Source organism: Pyrus communis, chromosome 1 (genome assembly GCF_963583255.1).
Source record: "Pyrus communis chromosome 1, drPyrComm1.1, whole genome shotgun sequence".
NCBI classification, from domain to species: Eukaryota; Viridiplantae; Streptophyta; class Magnoliopsida; order Rosales; family Rosaceae; genus Pyrus; species Pyrus communis.
In genome coordinates, this window is record NC_084803.1 from 17,534,432 (window position 1) to 17,549,806 (window position 15,375).

At 37.9% G+C, this 15,375-nt stretch overlaps 2 protein-coding genes, 1 long non-coding RNA gene and 1 pseudogene across 3 annotated transcripts; 1 reads left to right on the top strand and 3 right to left on the bottom strand.

The window, feature by feature from the left end:
* Positions 1 to 345: 345 nt before the first annotated feature.
* On the bottom strand, positions 346 to 2,159 carry LOC137718872 (uncharacterized). The gene is made up of 3 exons (XR_011065959.1): positions 1,194 to 2,159; positions 985 to 1,149; positions 346 to 772 (listed from the first exon to the last, which is right to left on the bottom strand). It is a non-coding gene; the product is annotated as an uncharacterized lncRNA (long non-coding RNA).
* Positions 2,160 to 5,152: 2,993 nt separating this feature from the next.
* LOC137747652 (uncharacterized) lies at positions 5,153 to 8,549 on the top strand. The gene is made up of 4 exons (XM_068487797.1): positions 5,153 to 5,521; positions 6,382 to 6,990; positions 7,083 to 7,258; positions 7,638 to 8,549. Exons 1-4 carry the CDS (start codon positions 5,424 to 5,426, stop codon positions 8,249 to 8,251), a joined length of 1,497 nt encoding a protein of 498 aa, XP_068343898.1. The 5' UTR covers positions 5,153 to 5,423; the 3' UTR covers positions 8,252 to 8,549.
* Positions 8,550 to 8,747: 198 nt separating this feature from the next.
* Positions 8,748 to 11,718, bottom strand: LOC137747661 (NEDD8-conjugating enzyme Ubc12-like). The gene is made up of 6 exons (XM_068487810.1): positions 11,482 to 11,718; positions 10,676 to 10,783; positions 9,900 to 10,008; positions 9,478 to 9,556; positions 9,244 to 9,360; positions 8,748 to 9,144 (listed from the first exon to the last, which is right to left on the bottom strand). Exons 2-6 carry the CDS (start codon positions 10,776 to 10,778, stop codon positions 9,007 to 9,009), a joined length of 546 nt encoding a protein of 181 aa, XP_068343911.1. The 5' UTR covers positions 10,779 to 10,783; positions 11,482 to 11,718; the 3' UTR covers positions 8,748 to 9,006.
* Positions 11,719 to 12,339: 621 nt separating this feature from the next.
* Positions 12,340 to 15,190, bottom strand: LOC137746798 (NEDD8-conjugating enzyme Ubc12-like; annotated as a pseudogene).
* Between the last annotated feature and the right edge of the window lie 185 nt (positions 15,191 to 15,375).

The window sequence follows — 15,375 nt, forward strand, 5'->3', positions numbered from 1 at the left end:
GGTCACCAGATTCACGTCGATTATTAGTATTTGAACCATCACATGTTACATAACAAACAAGATCCTTTGACACCCCAAGACATCCCATTGTTGCACCTATCTTATCATCGTCCCAAGAACATGAGGGCGTTCAAAGGCTCGAGCTTTAATGGTATTGAGGTCAATACACAAAACTTTCTGTGAACTAGCAAGGCCATATACCACCATCCTCCCTCCCCTTCCTCCCCACCACCCCCCCCCCCCCCCCCCCTCCCCCCCCCCGCGGCCGCCCGCAAGTATACAAAATGCCAGTAAACCTTGGAACTTTTATACCCATCAGTGAACATGGGTTCGAGTTGTAACCCACGACGAACACACTGACTTAGAACTACTTTACTGGGTTTTAGAATGCCATCATTCTAGAATTTGGTGCAGTAGTTATAATTATGGTGCAAACGTATGTAATGGAGTTGAAGATACGTATCATCATTAGCCGGCCACAGAGTGCGGTGGTAAAGACCTATACAAGAGACTGCGACCAAAATCTCAGTAACCAAACATCAGAGATTATTCGATGCCATGTCTTGGCAACTATCTTGCATTTCATAGTGTCTATATACGGATATGGTTCCCAGCTGTCTAAGCAAAAAGCTAAACTGTCTGTTACGGCGGATAAGATAGTGTTTTCAGGCCATAATGGCTCATTATGAACTGCACTTGACCATTATTCGCGATCAGAACAAATATGATTCCCAGCTCTTTCCAGACCACTTATGTATCTCAAAATTATATCCTGCAAATATAAGTGAGCAAATGATTTCAAACAATTCGCTCCACTTATAACACTTACACAACTATAATATATAAAAACAAATAGATATCATGATAGTGTTACAAATGCTTTGAGGTAGCTTTCCATGAGCAAAACAATGAAGAACTAAGTAATAAAATCCTCTTTCACAACCTCCCAACATTTAGGGAGAAAGAGAGCCTGGTTATTCTTACCAATGGATGGCATTGGCCCTGGCTCAATAGAACAATTGGCATGTCTTGCTTGATGCTGGCTCATTTGGTCCCCAAGGGCATGAATTCAATTGGACTGACCCTTTTTCCGGCCTGATTTTATCATCACATCGGATAAGATATCTGGACCCAACTGGATTTGGCTGCCTTCTGATTAAGAAATCAGTACCTTCTGATTAAGAAATCAGTACCTTCTGATTAAGAAATCAGTAATCAGATGCCTAGCCTCCAAAATCAGTCGGGGTCAACTGGGTCTGAATGGTGAAGATTATCCCTGAATACCCTTTATATCATCGCCAATGGGTCAATGTTGAATTCTACAACAAATGGGCTTTTTGTCACAAAACTTCAACTTCCACTTCTCAGCATCAGAACCTAGAAAATGGATCAACCGCTGAAAGTTGCACATAGATTACAGGTTGCGCCATAGGAAGAGAAACCAAAGGTGATTTAGGGAGAAGGGAAGGGAGTAAAAATGGAGGAAATGAACTAAATTAGGTTAGATCATTTGTGTATAAATACCTACAGTGACTGAAAGGGGATTAAAAACTTGAATACAAAACCAATAACTTCTGTCCCTGATTCGATCCTGGTTGGAAACTGAAGGATGTGTTGATTGTAAAATGATATCAAACCATTAAATGACAGAATGGAGACACTATTAAACGACCATCCATAATAGCAGTACTGCTAAATGAATCTTCGTAATGGATGGCTCATCATAAAGAAGTGCACTTAAACATCATTTGCAATCGCGATCACTCTTATATCTCAAAATAATAATCCTGCAGATGTAACTAAGTAAATCATTTCAGGTAATTCACTCCACTTATAACTCCAGAAAATTTACACACACACTGCACACACACATATATATGAAAACAAAGTGATGATTATGCCAATCTCCAAAACATCAAGACCGGCACTGGAAAACAAAAAGGCTTGAACTTAGACGAGGGTAATCAAACTAATTCGCAAAAGGCTGTAATCTGAATTTCTTTCCCTATCCAAACTCTTCATAACAAAACCTATATAGCACCCAGAATTCTCAGAATTATTAGAAAGAAAAAAAAAATACACCAATCTCATATACAAGTTTCCAACAACCAATAACCGTGATAAACCAATTAATTACGCTAATAAAAAAAAAAAGAGAGATATTACCAATTAATATAGGAATTACCAAACCATGAGAATTAAGTCGTTCTCAAATCTATTGGTACAGTCGGCTTGGCTTCCATGTGAAATGGGGATGGGAACCCAGCGAAGGAAGAAGTTAAGAAGAGAATGGAGCTTGTTAAAGTACCATTTTACCCCTACTCAATCATAGCACAGGATAGGGTCATTTAGATTACGATCAGACTGTAATCGCCCGAACAACGCGGTATCTCATACTTCAAAGTTCAAATATAAGAGGAACTTTGGAATATTTTATTTTGGTATTAAATAAGACCGCTCTTATTTAGAAAGATTATTCAAAGTGACTGGAACACAAGATGATACATAACGTGTCATTATACAAATGGTAATAAATTAAAAAAATAAAATTTCTCACAACTTATATCAAAACAGGTAGTATACCACTCGTATTCCAGTTACAATAAAAAATTTCTCCTTATTTTAGAAGCTCTAACGACAAAAATAATTCTTCTACAAATTGTAGGGTAACATGAGAATTTTTGTCGGCTAAAACTGACGCCATTAATTGGTTCGGCATGAGTGTTCAATCGATAAATTAAAAATTTTGTCGGGAGAGGAGTCTTGTGCCGACAAAATTTGGCTTTGTCAGCTTAGAATTTGTCGACAAAATAAAATTTTCTAGCAGTGTGGGGTTTAATTCTGTGCTGGAAGTGCTAATAAATGTGATAAATGTTTCGGGACAATTCAAGGGGAAGGGTTTTTTGTGCTTTCTTGGGCGCATACTGTTGCTCCAATACTGTGGAAGGAGTTCGTGAAGCTGAAATGCACGGGAAGGAAAAGAAGAGTCTGCAGAATGACTTTCTGTTTGCTGGCCTGGGGATATGGTCTCGATGCTATTCTTCATTTTGATCATGTGCTGCAAAACAATGCCCTTCTCCCGTCAACACGATGGCTTGAGCGTCTGTGATAGCACTGGCAACATGTAGGGCTGGTTTGGTATTGTTGTGCTTTGAAAAAAAGCTGATTCTGCTGTGCTGTGAGAATAAGCGGCTGTGAAATAAAGTAGCAGAGTGTTTGGTAAACTTTTTTGTAAAAGTGCTTTTGAAAAAAAAAAAAAACAGTATTATAGTATTTGGTAAACTTTTATGCAAAACAGATGTGAAAAAAAGCCGATTTTTCAAAGCTAGGTTTTGCAGCTTCTTGTTTTTGGCTTTTTTTCACCCAAAACTGTGAAAAAAAGCTGAAGCTGAATGTTTACCAAATACAAAAACAGCTCCCAACTTTTTTTGATACCAGCTTTTTTCAGAATCACCTCAGTACCAAACCAGGTCGTAATCAGTTGAAATTCAGTGGAACTTAAAAGAGGCATCAATCTGAAATGAATGCTTAGATAAAAAGCTACACAATGCAAGGGCCAGACTAGGTATTCAGAGGCGCTTGTAAACCAAGTTAACTGCATCAGCGTGGACGTTATGCTGATTAAATCGGATGGCAAAGCAGCGATCTTTGATTTCACACGCTTTGGAGTTCCCTTGATGGAACTGCAACTCTGCCGAGTTTCATTTTTCTTTTCTGCTTGTCAATTGTCATGCTACATAGGTTGCTTTTCAATATTGTTCTCTCTGCTGGAAGACTGCAAGTGCTGCTATTGAAGGACTTAAAACTATTACCTATTAATGATGCAACTGTTTGACTGACTCCATATTTTACATTGGAAATTGGGGTGTTTTAAGTACCCATTGGGTTCACTGTGGATATTTGAGAGTCTAGGCATTGTGTGTCTTGATCTCCGGCGAATTCAAGTGTTGCGGGTTCATGCTGGGTGGCTGGTGCTCTGCCGGCGGAACAGGATGTCGGTGGCCGCTAGGTTTTCTGTGGGTTTGTTGCTTTGGGCTCCAATCCTGGTGATGTACTGGGCTTTCTACTTAGAATTAAAGAAAGACTTCATCCCTAGATGTATAAAGGTTAATGTTAACCCAAATTACACGTGACAATCTTTTTTCATGTCATAAATTTATCATATGCCAATTGTTTATTATATGAGTCGTGTACTTTCTAAATACGTGACAAACATGTATTGAAAATTAACACAACTAAAACTAAAATTTGGTTGTATGAGGAATCTCTTGCCAACTGAGATATGACAAAGTTGAAAAACGAAACTTGAAAACTCTCAAAAAATTAAGAGACAAATTTGTAATTTACTCACTAACGCCTTCTACAATAGACCAGAAAATTGAGTATGATGCCAATAATATAGGAATCAAACTCCATTTGGGCCTGAAAATCTTAGTGCAATGAGAGTGATTCTTCTTTTTAATACAAAATATTGAACTAATGAAGGTGATGCCAATATAATAAATGACAAGAGAAAAAAAATGGATGAATTCCACATTTAATATATAAAACTTAGTCATATAAAACTCACACTAATGTAACAGTTACAAAAGTATAATATATGTTTTATTTTTAGGAAAATTAATGAAAATGGCTTGAAAACTTTGAGTTTTATCAAAAATGACAAAATAAAGGGTAAAGTGAATAATATAATGATTGACTTCTTAGTGTAAAAATGTGGTTTTTCATTAAAGTGAACAGTACCAGGAGCTTTTCATAAAGTTCCCCTTATTTTTTGGTACATCGATATATTTTTATACTAAAAGGAGAGGGAGTTCAACTAAGCCACGCAAACAACTTAATTTGGTAACAAATTCATCATTTATGAGATTCGAGTCTTAGATCTCTCATAATACATGTTAAAATTTTAATGCATGATTATTATATATAGAGGTTACCCTCACCTAAACATGTGGAAGGCCTAATAGTCAAAATATGAGACACAGCCGATTTGGACAGATTCTTCCTCCACATAGTATGCAACGAATTTTTTTTTTTTAATCAACAGTATTCAACGATTTCATCAACGAACAATTAGAAATGCGCGCGTTTTGAAAAGGACCGTAAAGAAATGTAATCAAATCAATAAATCTGATCGTAAATATTGCAAAAACGTAAATGGCTAGATTCCCAGGTTTGACATAGTCTTTGAATATTCGTTTGGAAAATTGGTGATGAGTCCGTGGGAGTTCAGATTGTTAAGGGCAAGTTGGGGTGCGTCTCAGATCCGCCATAGATTCAGGGCTTGTCCATCCGGTTTCTTTGGAGTCCGTGGGAGGTCAGATTGTTAAAGGCAAGTTGGGGTGCGTCTCAGATCCGCCATAGATTCAGGGCTTGACCTTCCGGTTTCTTTGGAGTTTGGCCTCGTGGGTTCTTAATTAATCATGTTTAAGGGACTTAAACGCTCATTAATCAGTTTCCCATCATCTTATACTTCGTCTCGGTCGAAATCTGGTTTTTTCAGAAGTTTGCAAGCCATGAGGTGAGTTTAATTCTTCCCACGTTGTTGCTGTTCTTTGAATTTTTCGAAAGTAGTTTCCTTTTTTCTGGGATTCATGGGTTATAAAGCGTGTGTGTGTTTTCAGTCAAAAGTTTCTTGGTTTTAGTTCGATGTTTCAGATCTGGCAAGCCACTGTGGATAACATTTATTGAAGTACATGACTTGGCATTGTTCTACTGGCCAATTGTAAATCCTTGATGTGGTATTCAACACAATATATAGCTTTCAAAGATGATTGACGAGAGCTCTTTTGATAACAATCTCGCTTTTAGTTTTAGTTTTTTTTTTTTTTTTTTTGGGTTAGAGATGGAAGAGATAGGGGGAAAAGAGAGAAGAATAATTGTGGATGAATAATGGTGAGAGGGGCGTGAAAGAAACATATATAGAAAGGTACACAAAACGAAAGTTAAAACCGTGAAAGCAATTTTAAGTCGCTTTCACTTTCTAGTTTTTGTTTCATACATCAACCACATACCTTCCACACTTCTTCATCCCTCTTTTCCCCATGTATTTTCCCTCATATATCTAGCACAAACACGAAAAATAAACACTAAATACAAAATGGTTATCAAACGATCCTAATTTGAACGTTTTAGAAAAATCATCCCTTGTATTTATGATTCACCTTGAATTTTGGAGTGAATACAATTTGTGTATTTATGACACAAGATTGCGGTGGCCTTTGTTCTAATGTGTGTCCTAGTATGCTTGTATGCGTTCTTGATGGAAATGTACTCAAGAATTATGCTCTTGATGCAGCTGATTTCTGGGGCTTAGTTTCACATTGCATTGAGTCGTTGATTGTATACACTATATCGCGTTAATACGTGTTCTTTTCACAGGACGAGAAAGATTTTTGGGATTTCTCTGTCTCTCTTTCTGATCAATTTGGCTGCTATAATGGAGCGTGCTGACGAAAATCTTCTCCCATCTGTTTACAAAGAAGTCAGTGAGGCTTTCAATGCCGGACCATCTGACCTCGGCTATCTGACATTCATTAGGAACTTTATACAGGGATTGGCATCTCCCCTTGCAGGTGTACTTGTTATTAACTATGACCGCCCTTCGGTTCTTGCAATGGGCACTTTTTGCTGGGCCTTGTCAACTGCTGCAGTGGGTGCAAGCCGGATTTTCTCACAAGTTGCATTCTGGAGGGCAGTGAATGGCTTCGGATTGGCAATTGTTATACCAGCACTTCAGTCTTTTATTGCTGATAGTTATAAGGATGGAGTGAGGGGGGCTGGGTTTGGGATGGTAAGCCTCGTTGGTTCCTTGGGCGGCATTGGAGGTGGTGTTCTGGCCACACTTATGGCTGGCGATCAATACTGGAATATACCGGGATGGCGATGTGCTTTCATTCTCATGGCATCACTAAGTTCTCTAATCGGGTTCCTTGTATTTGCTTTTGTGATTGACCCGCGGACGATAGTTTCTGAATTGAGTTCTGATAGGTATGAGATGATCATTTTATCACTTCTGCACGTAATTTCATTGATTATATCGTATCCATCTTGTGTGATGATTTGGTTCCTTTCTGTTGCAGGGAAGATTTGAAAATTAAGGGACCTGCAAGTGCAGCATCAGTTTGGCTGGAGTCTTGGACAGCCATGAAGGCAGTTGTTAAAGTGCGAACGTTTCAAATAATTGTTTTGCAGGGCATTGTTGGCTCACTACCCTGGACTGCAATGGTGTTCTTCACAATGTGGTTCGAATTAATCGGTATGAGCTACTGAAAATTCTTTTCCTGTTTAGATTTTGCACACCATACTTCAAAAGTAGAATTAGTATGCCACAGTTAGCTTGTTATACATTGTTTTGTTTCTCATTCCTAACAACTCGAGCATTTCGGGTGCAACAGTTTTCTGGCATGGAAATCAAAGGCCTAGATCCATGAGGTTTTTAGTTTGAAATTTCTTTCCTATTTCTCACTTATTGTAAATTTCTACGCATATATATTTTTTATTTTGTAGCGTAATGTATACTCTATACATCGGTGGAACTGTTTTGGTTCACCTTCTACCTCTCATTTGTTTGCTGAACTACGAACTTTTAGCTTCTACTTTCATGACATATGACGTCTTCTAATTCGTTTTGTTAGGTTTTGATCACAACAGTACAGCAGCACTCCTTAGTCTTTTTGCTGTTGGTTGTGCTATGGGGTCTCTTCTCGGTGGACTAATAGCAGACCGATTGTCACGAATCTACCCTCACTCAGGCCGTATCATGTGTGCGCAGTTCAGCGCCTTCATGGGCATCCCCTTTTCGTGGTTCTTACTCAAAGTCATCCCACAGTCAGTAGACAGCTATTACACCTTTGCAGTCACCCTCTTGCTGATGGGCCTGACTATCAGCTGGTGCGCTACAGCTGCAAATGGCCCTATGTTTGCCGAGGTTGTCCCTGTCAAACACCGAACCATGATCTACGCCTTTGATCGAGCTTTCGAAGGATCATTCTCTTCTTTTGCAGCACCCTTGGTCGGAATCCTTTCAGAGAAGATGTTTGGTTACGACGCAAAGTCAGTGGATCCAATTAAAGGGTCTACGCGGGAGGCCTTTGCCTTGTCTCAAGGGCTTCTTTCGATGATGGCAGTTCCGTTTGGTTTGTGTTGCTTGTTTTACACGCCTTTGCATCTGTTTTTCAGAAAGGACCGCGAAAATGCCAGGAACGCCAGTGTCAAAGAGGAAGAGATGAGGGGAGAACTCATTCTATAGTTTGAAGGAGCAACCAAGCGCATGAGACAACCATGAGACAACCATTTATTAGCCTCCCCAAGCCTTCAGCGGCAGTCCTGACCAGCTCGAGAAACCACTTTGTGAACTGATACTCTTTTACTTCCGACGCTCAAAGATTTTCGATAGCCAAGTAATTTTTTTTTGAGATTGACACATTTGTAAGGCTGATTAGGAGACAACGAATTGACACATTTGTAATGCTGATTAGGAGATAACGAAACCTTTTGGGTATATGCCTAGCCTAAGTAATACATCATCGCATCGAAACTTGTCGAGATTATCTCATGTCATTATCTTAAACAGGCTCATTAACAAGTAATAAAACTTGTTTATATGCTCCAAAACTGCTATCTGAAATAGCATATCGCCATTGAAATCCTGTCACCCAGGCGTTTTCCCAAATGCAGTATTGTATGCTCAAGTCACTGCTACCACCCTAGCATGTATACGGCAAACCATACATGTGCGTACAATGTATGGTCACATGACGTGATCAATTACCGTCAAAATGTTTTGTGTGTGAGTGAGAGATGCCTTCAAGACAACAAGGTAATATTTAGACAAGGCAAGATACTACAAAGCATTCCGAAAAGTTACTATGACGTACAATTTTAAGCCCCCAACTCAATTGATTGAAAAAGAAAACGCAATCTGCAACGAATATTACAACCACATCTGCATTTCGGGCGTTGATAGTATGTCAATTGGCGCTCTTTGGTGCTACCAAACGAAATCTATGTGCACCGGGGGAACAAGGTTTGCCCCACATACCCACCGGCCATGGCCCTTCTTACATTAGATTCAAACAACTTCGGGTTGTCTCTCAACACTGCAGCTGCATCATGATTTAGTGGATCTTCATAATTTGGTTCCTGCAAACGATAGTAAAGAGAAAAATAAGCAACATTCAGATACCAGATGGAAACAAATCACATAGGGGTGGAGGACTATAAAGAGAGTCTCATTAGTACCGTGAAGAGATGATATAGTCCATAAATGATAGTGTTTATATTAAGGACAGGTTTCCAATCTTCTCGTAGGATGTTGAGGCAAACATTTCCTTCCAAGTCAATATTCGGATGGTAGACCTGTGAGTGGTTTGTAGTACCAAGTACACGAAAATGTTTCATATAAGCTATCAAATAGGAGAAAGAGGACGAATAAAGTTAAACAAAACTAGGTGAAATTTTTATTGGCAGCTTTACCTTGGTCTTACACTTGACTTTTGGTGCTTCATGTGGATAGATAGGGGCAACTTGGAACGTAAACAAAAACACACCACCTCTGCAATAACAAACGGAAAGATAACGTAAAAAACTGATTACTATGCTAATTTTACAAGACATCAGAAACAATACATATATAATATGAAACCTTCCAACACCATTGCATGTTGTGTCCATATTGACTTCGTTGCAAAGTTAACTAAAACAATGGTTTGCAGGCACTCACAATGTCCAGTGTCTCACAATTGTAAATTCACGCACACGTATATTAACAGACATATTTGCGTTAGAAAGTGTGTATGTGGAAGCAAAAGAAGAAACCAGCTTCTCTTACAATTAAAAGGTGTCTAAAAAAACAGACGTTCGTCAAACTTTTGCAAACAATATGTAGAATTCCTTACTTGTAATATCCTTCATCCGGACAAATTGTAACCTCAAAGTTCATCAGCTCATCCTTGCCATCAGGATAATGAATGCTACAAGATTTTGGTAAATTCAGCTCAGACATATCTGCATGAGAAGCCACAAGAAGTAAGTTCTGTTTTTATTAAACGGATAGGTAAATTTAGAGAAACAATACAACTCCATACATAGTCCAAAAAAACCCAGTAAAAGTAATTCAGCATGAAAATAAGTTTAAAGCGTGCATCCTTAACCAAATTATAACAAATTTAGAATTACATGTTAAATTCAATCAAGAATGCTAGAAAAGATTCAGTTGCCATTCCATTTGCTGATACTTTATAATCAGACGGAAAAAAAAAAAAAAAAAAAGAACGAAAAAAAATTTATCTCAACTTCGTATATCAACCGAATGTGAGAAAAGAAGAGACGTTAATCCATTTGCTAAAAACTGTTATGTTCTAAATTGGCTTAAAACTCCACCAACCTGAACACCTCTAAATAATTTTAATTATAGCGGAACCAAGGACCAAGGACCACTCATAAGCACCGTGGCTTAAAATTTTAAGTTCCAGTCCAGTCCAGGATACACTCAAACTTAACCCAAAATAATGAACAAGTGAACCATCAACAGTACTGAAACCATCTAACGGAATTGATACATACTGCTTAACAATCAACAGACGCTTTTTCGAAAAGAATAATGAAAATGAGAAAGTTTCAATTACAATAATAAAACATATCAACCGATGCAATCATTAAATAGAAGGAAAACCTTTGTTAAGACGCAATTTCCCAGCAGACTGCTTTGTAAATGGCGAGGCTCCAATGGCATTTTGTGCTCTCAGCTTTTCCTTTTCTTTGAACAGCCTAATCATGTCTCCTGAAAATGAAAACAGAAAAACACAATTACCCCCAAAGGGCCTAAATCTGTGACAGGGGAAAACAATGGCACAGAATATACAAGATAAATGCCAAACGGATCGATACACTACATAATGTCGAAAATAACCAAACGAACATCAAATTGAGTACACAGCAAGCAAGAAAAACATAATCAAGAAACTATAAGAATTGTTATTCACTGGCGACTGGTCCGTTAATTCCTCCTTGTTGCCTTTGTTTTTGTTGTATTATTTTTTCTTTCTGGACCCTTCAGGGTTAAATGGCAATACTCAAAACCCTGTATCAAAGATGATAACATTCTCCAACAAAATTACAATCTCCTCGAAAATAATAACCCAAAAGTGATCAAACACTAACAAATTACTCCTTTTTATAATACCCTTTTCGAATTAAGTCCAGTTCTCTAGAAAATTCATATAAAAAAGTATCATAAATTCCTAAAGGGAAACAAAAATCAAATCTTTCTGGAATACTAAAACCCAATAAACCCCGAAAGTTTACAACCATAAACAACCAATCAGATGCCAAAACCCAAATGGCACAAATAATAAAATATCAAAAATTGGGGGAAAAAGTTGAATACTTAAGCACCAGATGGGGTTGCCTGCAAAATTTAACAAAGCGAAAGAAAAGAGACTTGCAGACATATAGATATTGCGATGGGTATATGCTGACCTGGTTGAGAAGAGAAGCTCTGCAAAAGAAGAGTTGAGGATGGGTGAGAAGTGAGGAGAGGGAGAGGGAAAGGGCAGATTTGGAAGGGAACGACCCGTCGTTTAGGGGTTTGGGGAACTATGGATGATCGATCGTCTCCTCTCCCTGGCTTTATGCCTGACTTATTTATGGACTCAGATACGTTGGCTTTGGTGTTGCTTTATTTATACGCTGTCTCTTTACAGAGTCTGGATAAGGAAATGTTTGACATGCGCTTGCGTTGTGGATGGAAAAGTTTAATTAAAGAATTGTTTTGGATATGGGTCATTATTCATGGCATATACAACTTGAATAAATTTCCGAAAATCCCGAAACAAACCCAAAAAATCTCGATTCCAAACAAAAAAAATCCCAAACCGAAAGTTCTGAAATTTTCGGGACGTCATACCGAACCAATCCTAAACCATTCGGTACAAGATTTGGTATTACCTATTTAATAGTTTGGGAATTTTGAATGGAACCGAAACTATATATATATATATGTATATATATGTGTGTGTATATATATATTGTGCTACAATTTTCCTTGTGTACTGAAAACAACGTCGATTTTACAGGTTGATCCATTTCAACTTTTGTCTCTTTAGTTTTGGTATCAACAATAAGATACTTGTACGCGGGATATACAGAGCGCTTACAATTTTGGGATGATTGCAAATGTTTTGGAGATACAAAAATGTCCTCACATTTGGCGGTTGGTTGCATATTGCCATGGCAGATTGACCAAAAAAGTTGCAGAATAACACTGTAAGATCAATTTGCCAAAGGGCTTCGAATGGCAAAGTCACAAGTGTATAAGAGAAACTGAATATAGTAGTAGAGAGCTGAGTTAAAATTTTCCATTACAAGAGTATCCTGCAATTTGTGAAACTTGTCAATACGAAGCTTCATCTACTGTTGTCAATATGTAAAAAGTGTATTTCGCCGACGTCTGATCGGACTTTGGGGGAGGGTTGTCACTCGTTTGATTCCATTGACCCTAATTACTTAACTATGTCAACATACAAAGTATCCCAACAGTTACAGTGACATACATTTAACTGCCCCCCAGGCTACAGCTCCGTTGATAAATTTTCTTTCCTTTTAAAGGATGAACAAAGAAAGCGCAATCTGCAATTACAACCCCACTTGCATTTCGAGCACTGGTACTGCGTCAATTGGCACTTTGGTGCTACCAAACAAAAGCTATATGCACCGGGGGAAGAACGTTTGCCCCACATAACCACCAGCCATAGCACGTCTTACATTAGACTCAAACATCTTCGGGTTGTCTCTCAACACTGCCGCTGCGTCATGATTTAGTGGATCTTCATAGTTTGGTTCCTGGAAACAAAACCAAACAGAAAAATAAGCATTCATATAGCAGATGGCAACAGATCACAGAGGACTATCAAGACAATCATTAGTACTGTGAAAAGATGGTACAATCCATAAATCACAGTGTTTATGTTGAGGACAGGTTTCCAATCTTCTAGTAGGATGTTGAGGCAGACATTTCCTTCCAAGTCAATATTAGGATGGTACATCTGTGAGTGGTTTGTATCATGTACGAGACAATGTAGCATATAAACAATCAACTAGAAGAGATGAAACGAATATGGTTAAACAAGACTCGGTGAAATATATATGATGTGCAGGTCTACCTTGGTCTGACACTTGACTTTCGGTGCCTCATGTGGATATATAGGCGCAACTTGGAATGTAAACGAAAATGTACCTCCTCTGTAACAACATATGGAAGAGAAGGTAGTTAATTGATCGTTATGCTTATTCTAAAACTATGCATGTATTTATTTTCCTGAACAACAACAATATATATATATATATATATATATATATCTTAAAGTGAAAAAAATATTGAAACCTTCAACACCACTGCTTGTATTCGTGTTGACTCCACTGCATAGTCAATGCAAACAATGGCTGCAGGACGTTCACAATGTTGAAACAATATATAACTGTTCTCCTGAGCAACAACAATATTGAACGTTTTTGTGTTGACTTCACTGCATAGTCAATGCAGTGTCTCACAGTTGAAAATCCACAAATACATCTATATTTAGAAAACAATTTTGTGCGAGCAAGTATGTACATATGTTTGTGAGTGGAAAACGAAAGAACTCAGCTTCTTTGACAAAGTAGAGGTGCCTAAAATTAGCATGTGGAGTCGTGGCAAAAGCTTTTATGTGAAAAAACTTTTGCACACAAAAAGTTGAAGAATTTCTTACGAGTAATATCCTTCATCCAGACGAATTGTAACCTCAAAGGTTCATCAGCTGATCCTTGCCATTAGGAAATGAAATGCTACAAGTTTTTGCTAGATTCAGCTCAGACATATCTGCATCAGATGCCACAAAAAGTGTTTTTTTTTAATAAATGGTGGCCACATTTAGGAAAACAACACAACTCCAAAAAGCCAGTAAACACAACATCGAACTAGTTTAAAACCCTTTCTCCTTTAACAAAATTACAGATTTAAATAATGATTGATTCTAACACCAATTTATAAAATAGCAATCAAGAATGCTCGAAAATTCAATTGCGACTCATTTTTTGAAACTTTTGTAGTCAAAATGAAATTATCTCAACTACGTACATCTATCTGACATGAAAAAAGATACAAACCTAAGCATTCTAGGGGTTAGTCATTTGCTAAAAACTGTTTCCGCCGACCTGAGAACCCTTTAATCAAATTTTACAGCATCACTAAGGACCAAGAACGATGTCCTATCTCACCGTTCAATACTACTCATAAGCACCCTCGATTAGAAATTTAATTCCAGTCAACATACAACTCCTCATCAACCAAATGATTAAACATCACAACCATCTGACTGCTTTGATCCATAATGTCTAAAAACCAACAAATTGTTTCTGGAATCCGAAATCAAGGGCATGCGAAAACTAGACGATTAATTAAAATGTAAAAGTTATAATTATAAATCAAACGTCTCAAAGGATGTGATCATTAGAGAGAATGCAAACCTCTATGAAGACGTAATTCCCCAGCAGATTGCTTCTTCACAGGTGACGCACCATTGGCATTTTCAGCAAGTTCTCTTTGCTTTTCCTTTACTTTGAATAGCCTAATCATATCTCCTGAAAAAGTGAAAAAGAACACAATTATCCTAAAAGTCCTAAAGCGATTATATATTTGTGCTGAAACAACAATCATGCTGGTCGACCAAAGCAAGCAGATCGATACACTGAAATTTCATGTGGAAACCTCGAAAATAACCAAACGAACATTAAATTTACTCCTTTCTATGAAACCCTTTTCAAATTAACACCACTTCTCTACAAAAATCAAATAAACAAGCATCATAAATTGGTAAAAGGTAAACAAAAATTCAAAACCTTGCTCAAAAGGAACAACCAAGAACTAAAGCCCAATAAACCCCAAAAATTTACAGACATAATCATCAACCAATCAGATTCCAAAAACGAAGAAACCTCAATACTTTAAGTATCTACTGATTGGATTTCCTGGAAAAGATAGCAAAGTAACAGAAAGAAAGAAACTTGCAGACATATACATACATCTACATAATATACATTAAGTATATTGTTGAGATGAGTAGATGCTGACCTGCTAGAGAAGAACCTGCAGAGAAGACGACTTTGTGGGTCAGCGGGAAAGTGAGGAGAGAGAGGGAGGGGGAAGCTGAAATGGAAATGAACGACTTCGTCTAGCAGTTCTGGGGGGAGGTTTGGATGATTGGCCTCTCTGGGGTCCACGCTACTAAAGGCGACAGAGTATTATTCGTGTCCCGCTTTATTTATTTCCACGCTCCTTCTTTTTCTTGGAGAAGGAACGTGTTTGGAACCCAGTCCACCGCTCCACCTCTCGTGATT

Excerpts from the sequence above, each read along its gene's own strand:
- LOC137747652 (XM_068487797.1), top strand. The coding sequence starts at position 5,424 with ATGTTTAAGGGACTTAAACGCTCATTAATCAGTTTCCCATCATCTTAT. Across the intron at positions 6,991-7,082 it reads TCTGAATTGAGTTCTGATAG|GGAAGATTTGAAAATTAAGG; the intron begins GTATGAGATGAT and ends TTTCTGTTGCAG. Across the intron at positions 7,259-7,637 it reads AATGTGGTTCGAATTAATCG|GTTTTGATCACAACAGTACA; the intron begins GTATGAGCTACT and ends TCGTTTTGTTAG.
- LOC137747661 (XM_068487810.1), bottom strand. The coding sequence starts at position 10,778 with ATGATTAGGCTGTTCAAAGAAAAGGAAAAGCTGAGAGCACAAAATGCC. Across the intron at positions 9,361-9,477 it reads AAGTCAAGTGTAAGACCAAG|GTCTACCATCCGAATATTGA; the intron begins GTAAAGCTGCCA and ends AACCACTCACAG. Across the intron at positions 9,145-9,243 it reads GACTATATCATCTCTTCACG|GAACCAAATTATGAAGATCC; the intron begins GTACTAATGAGA and ends TATCGTTTGCAG.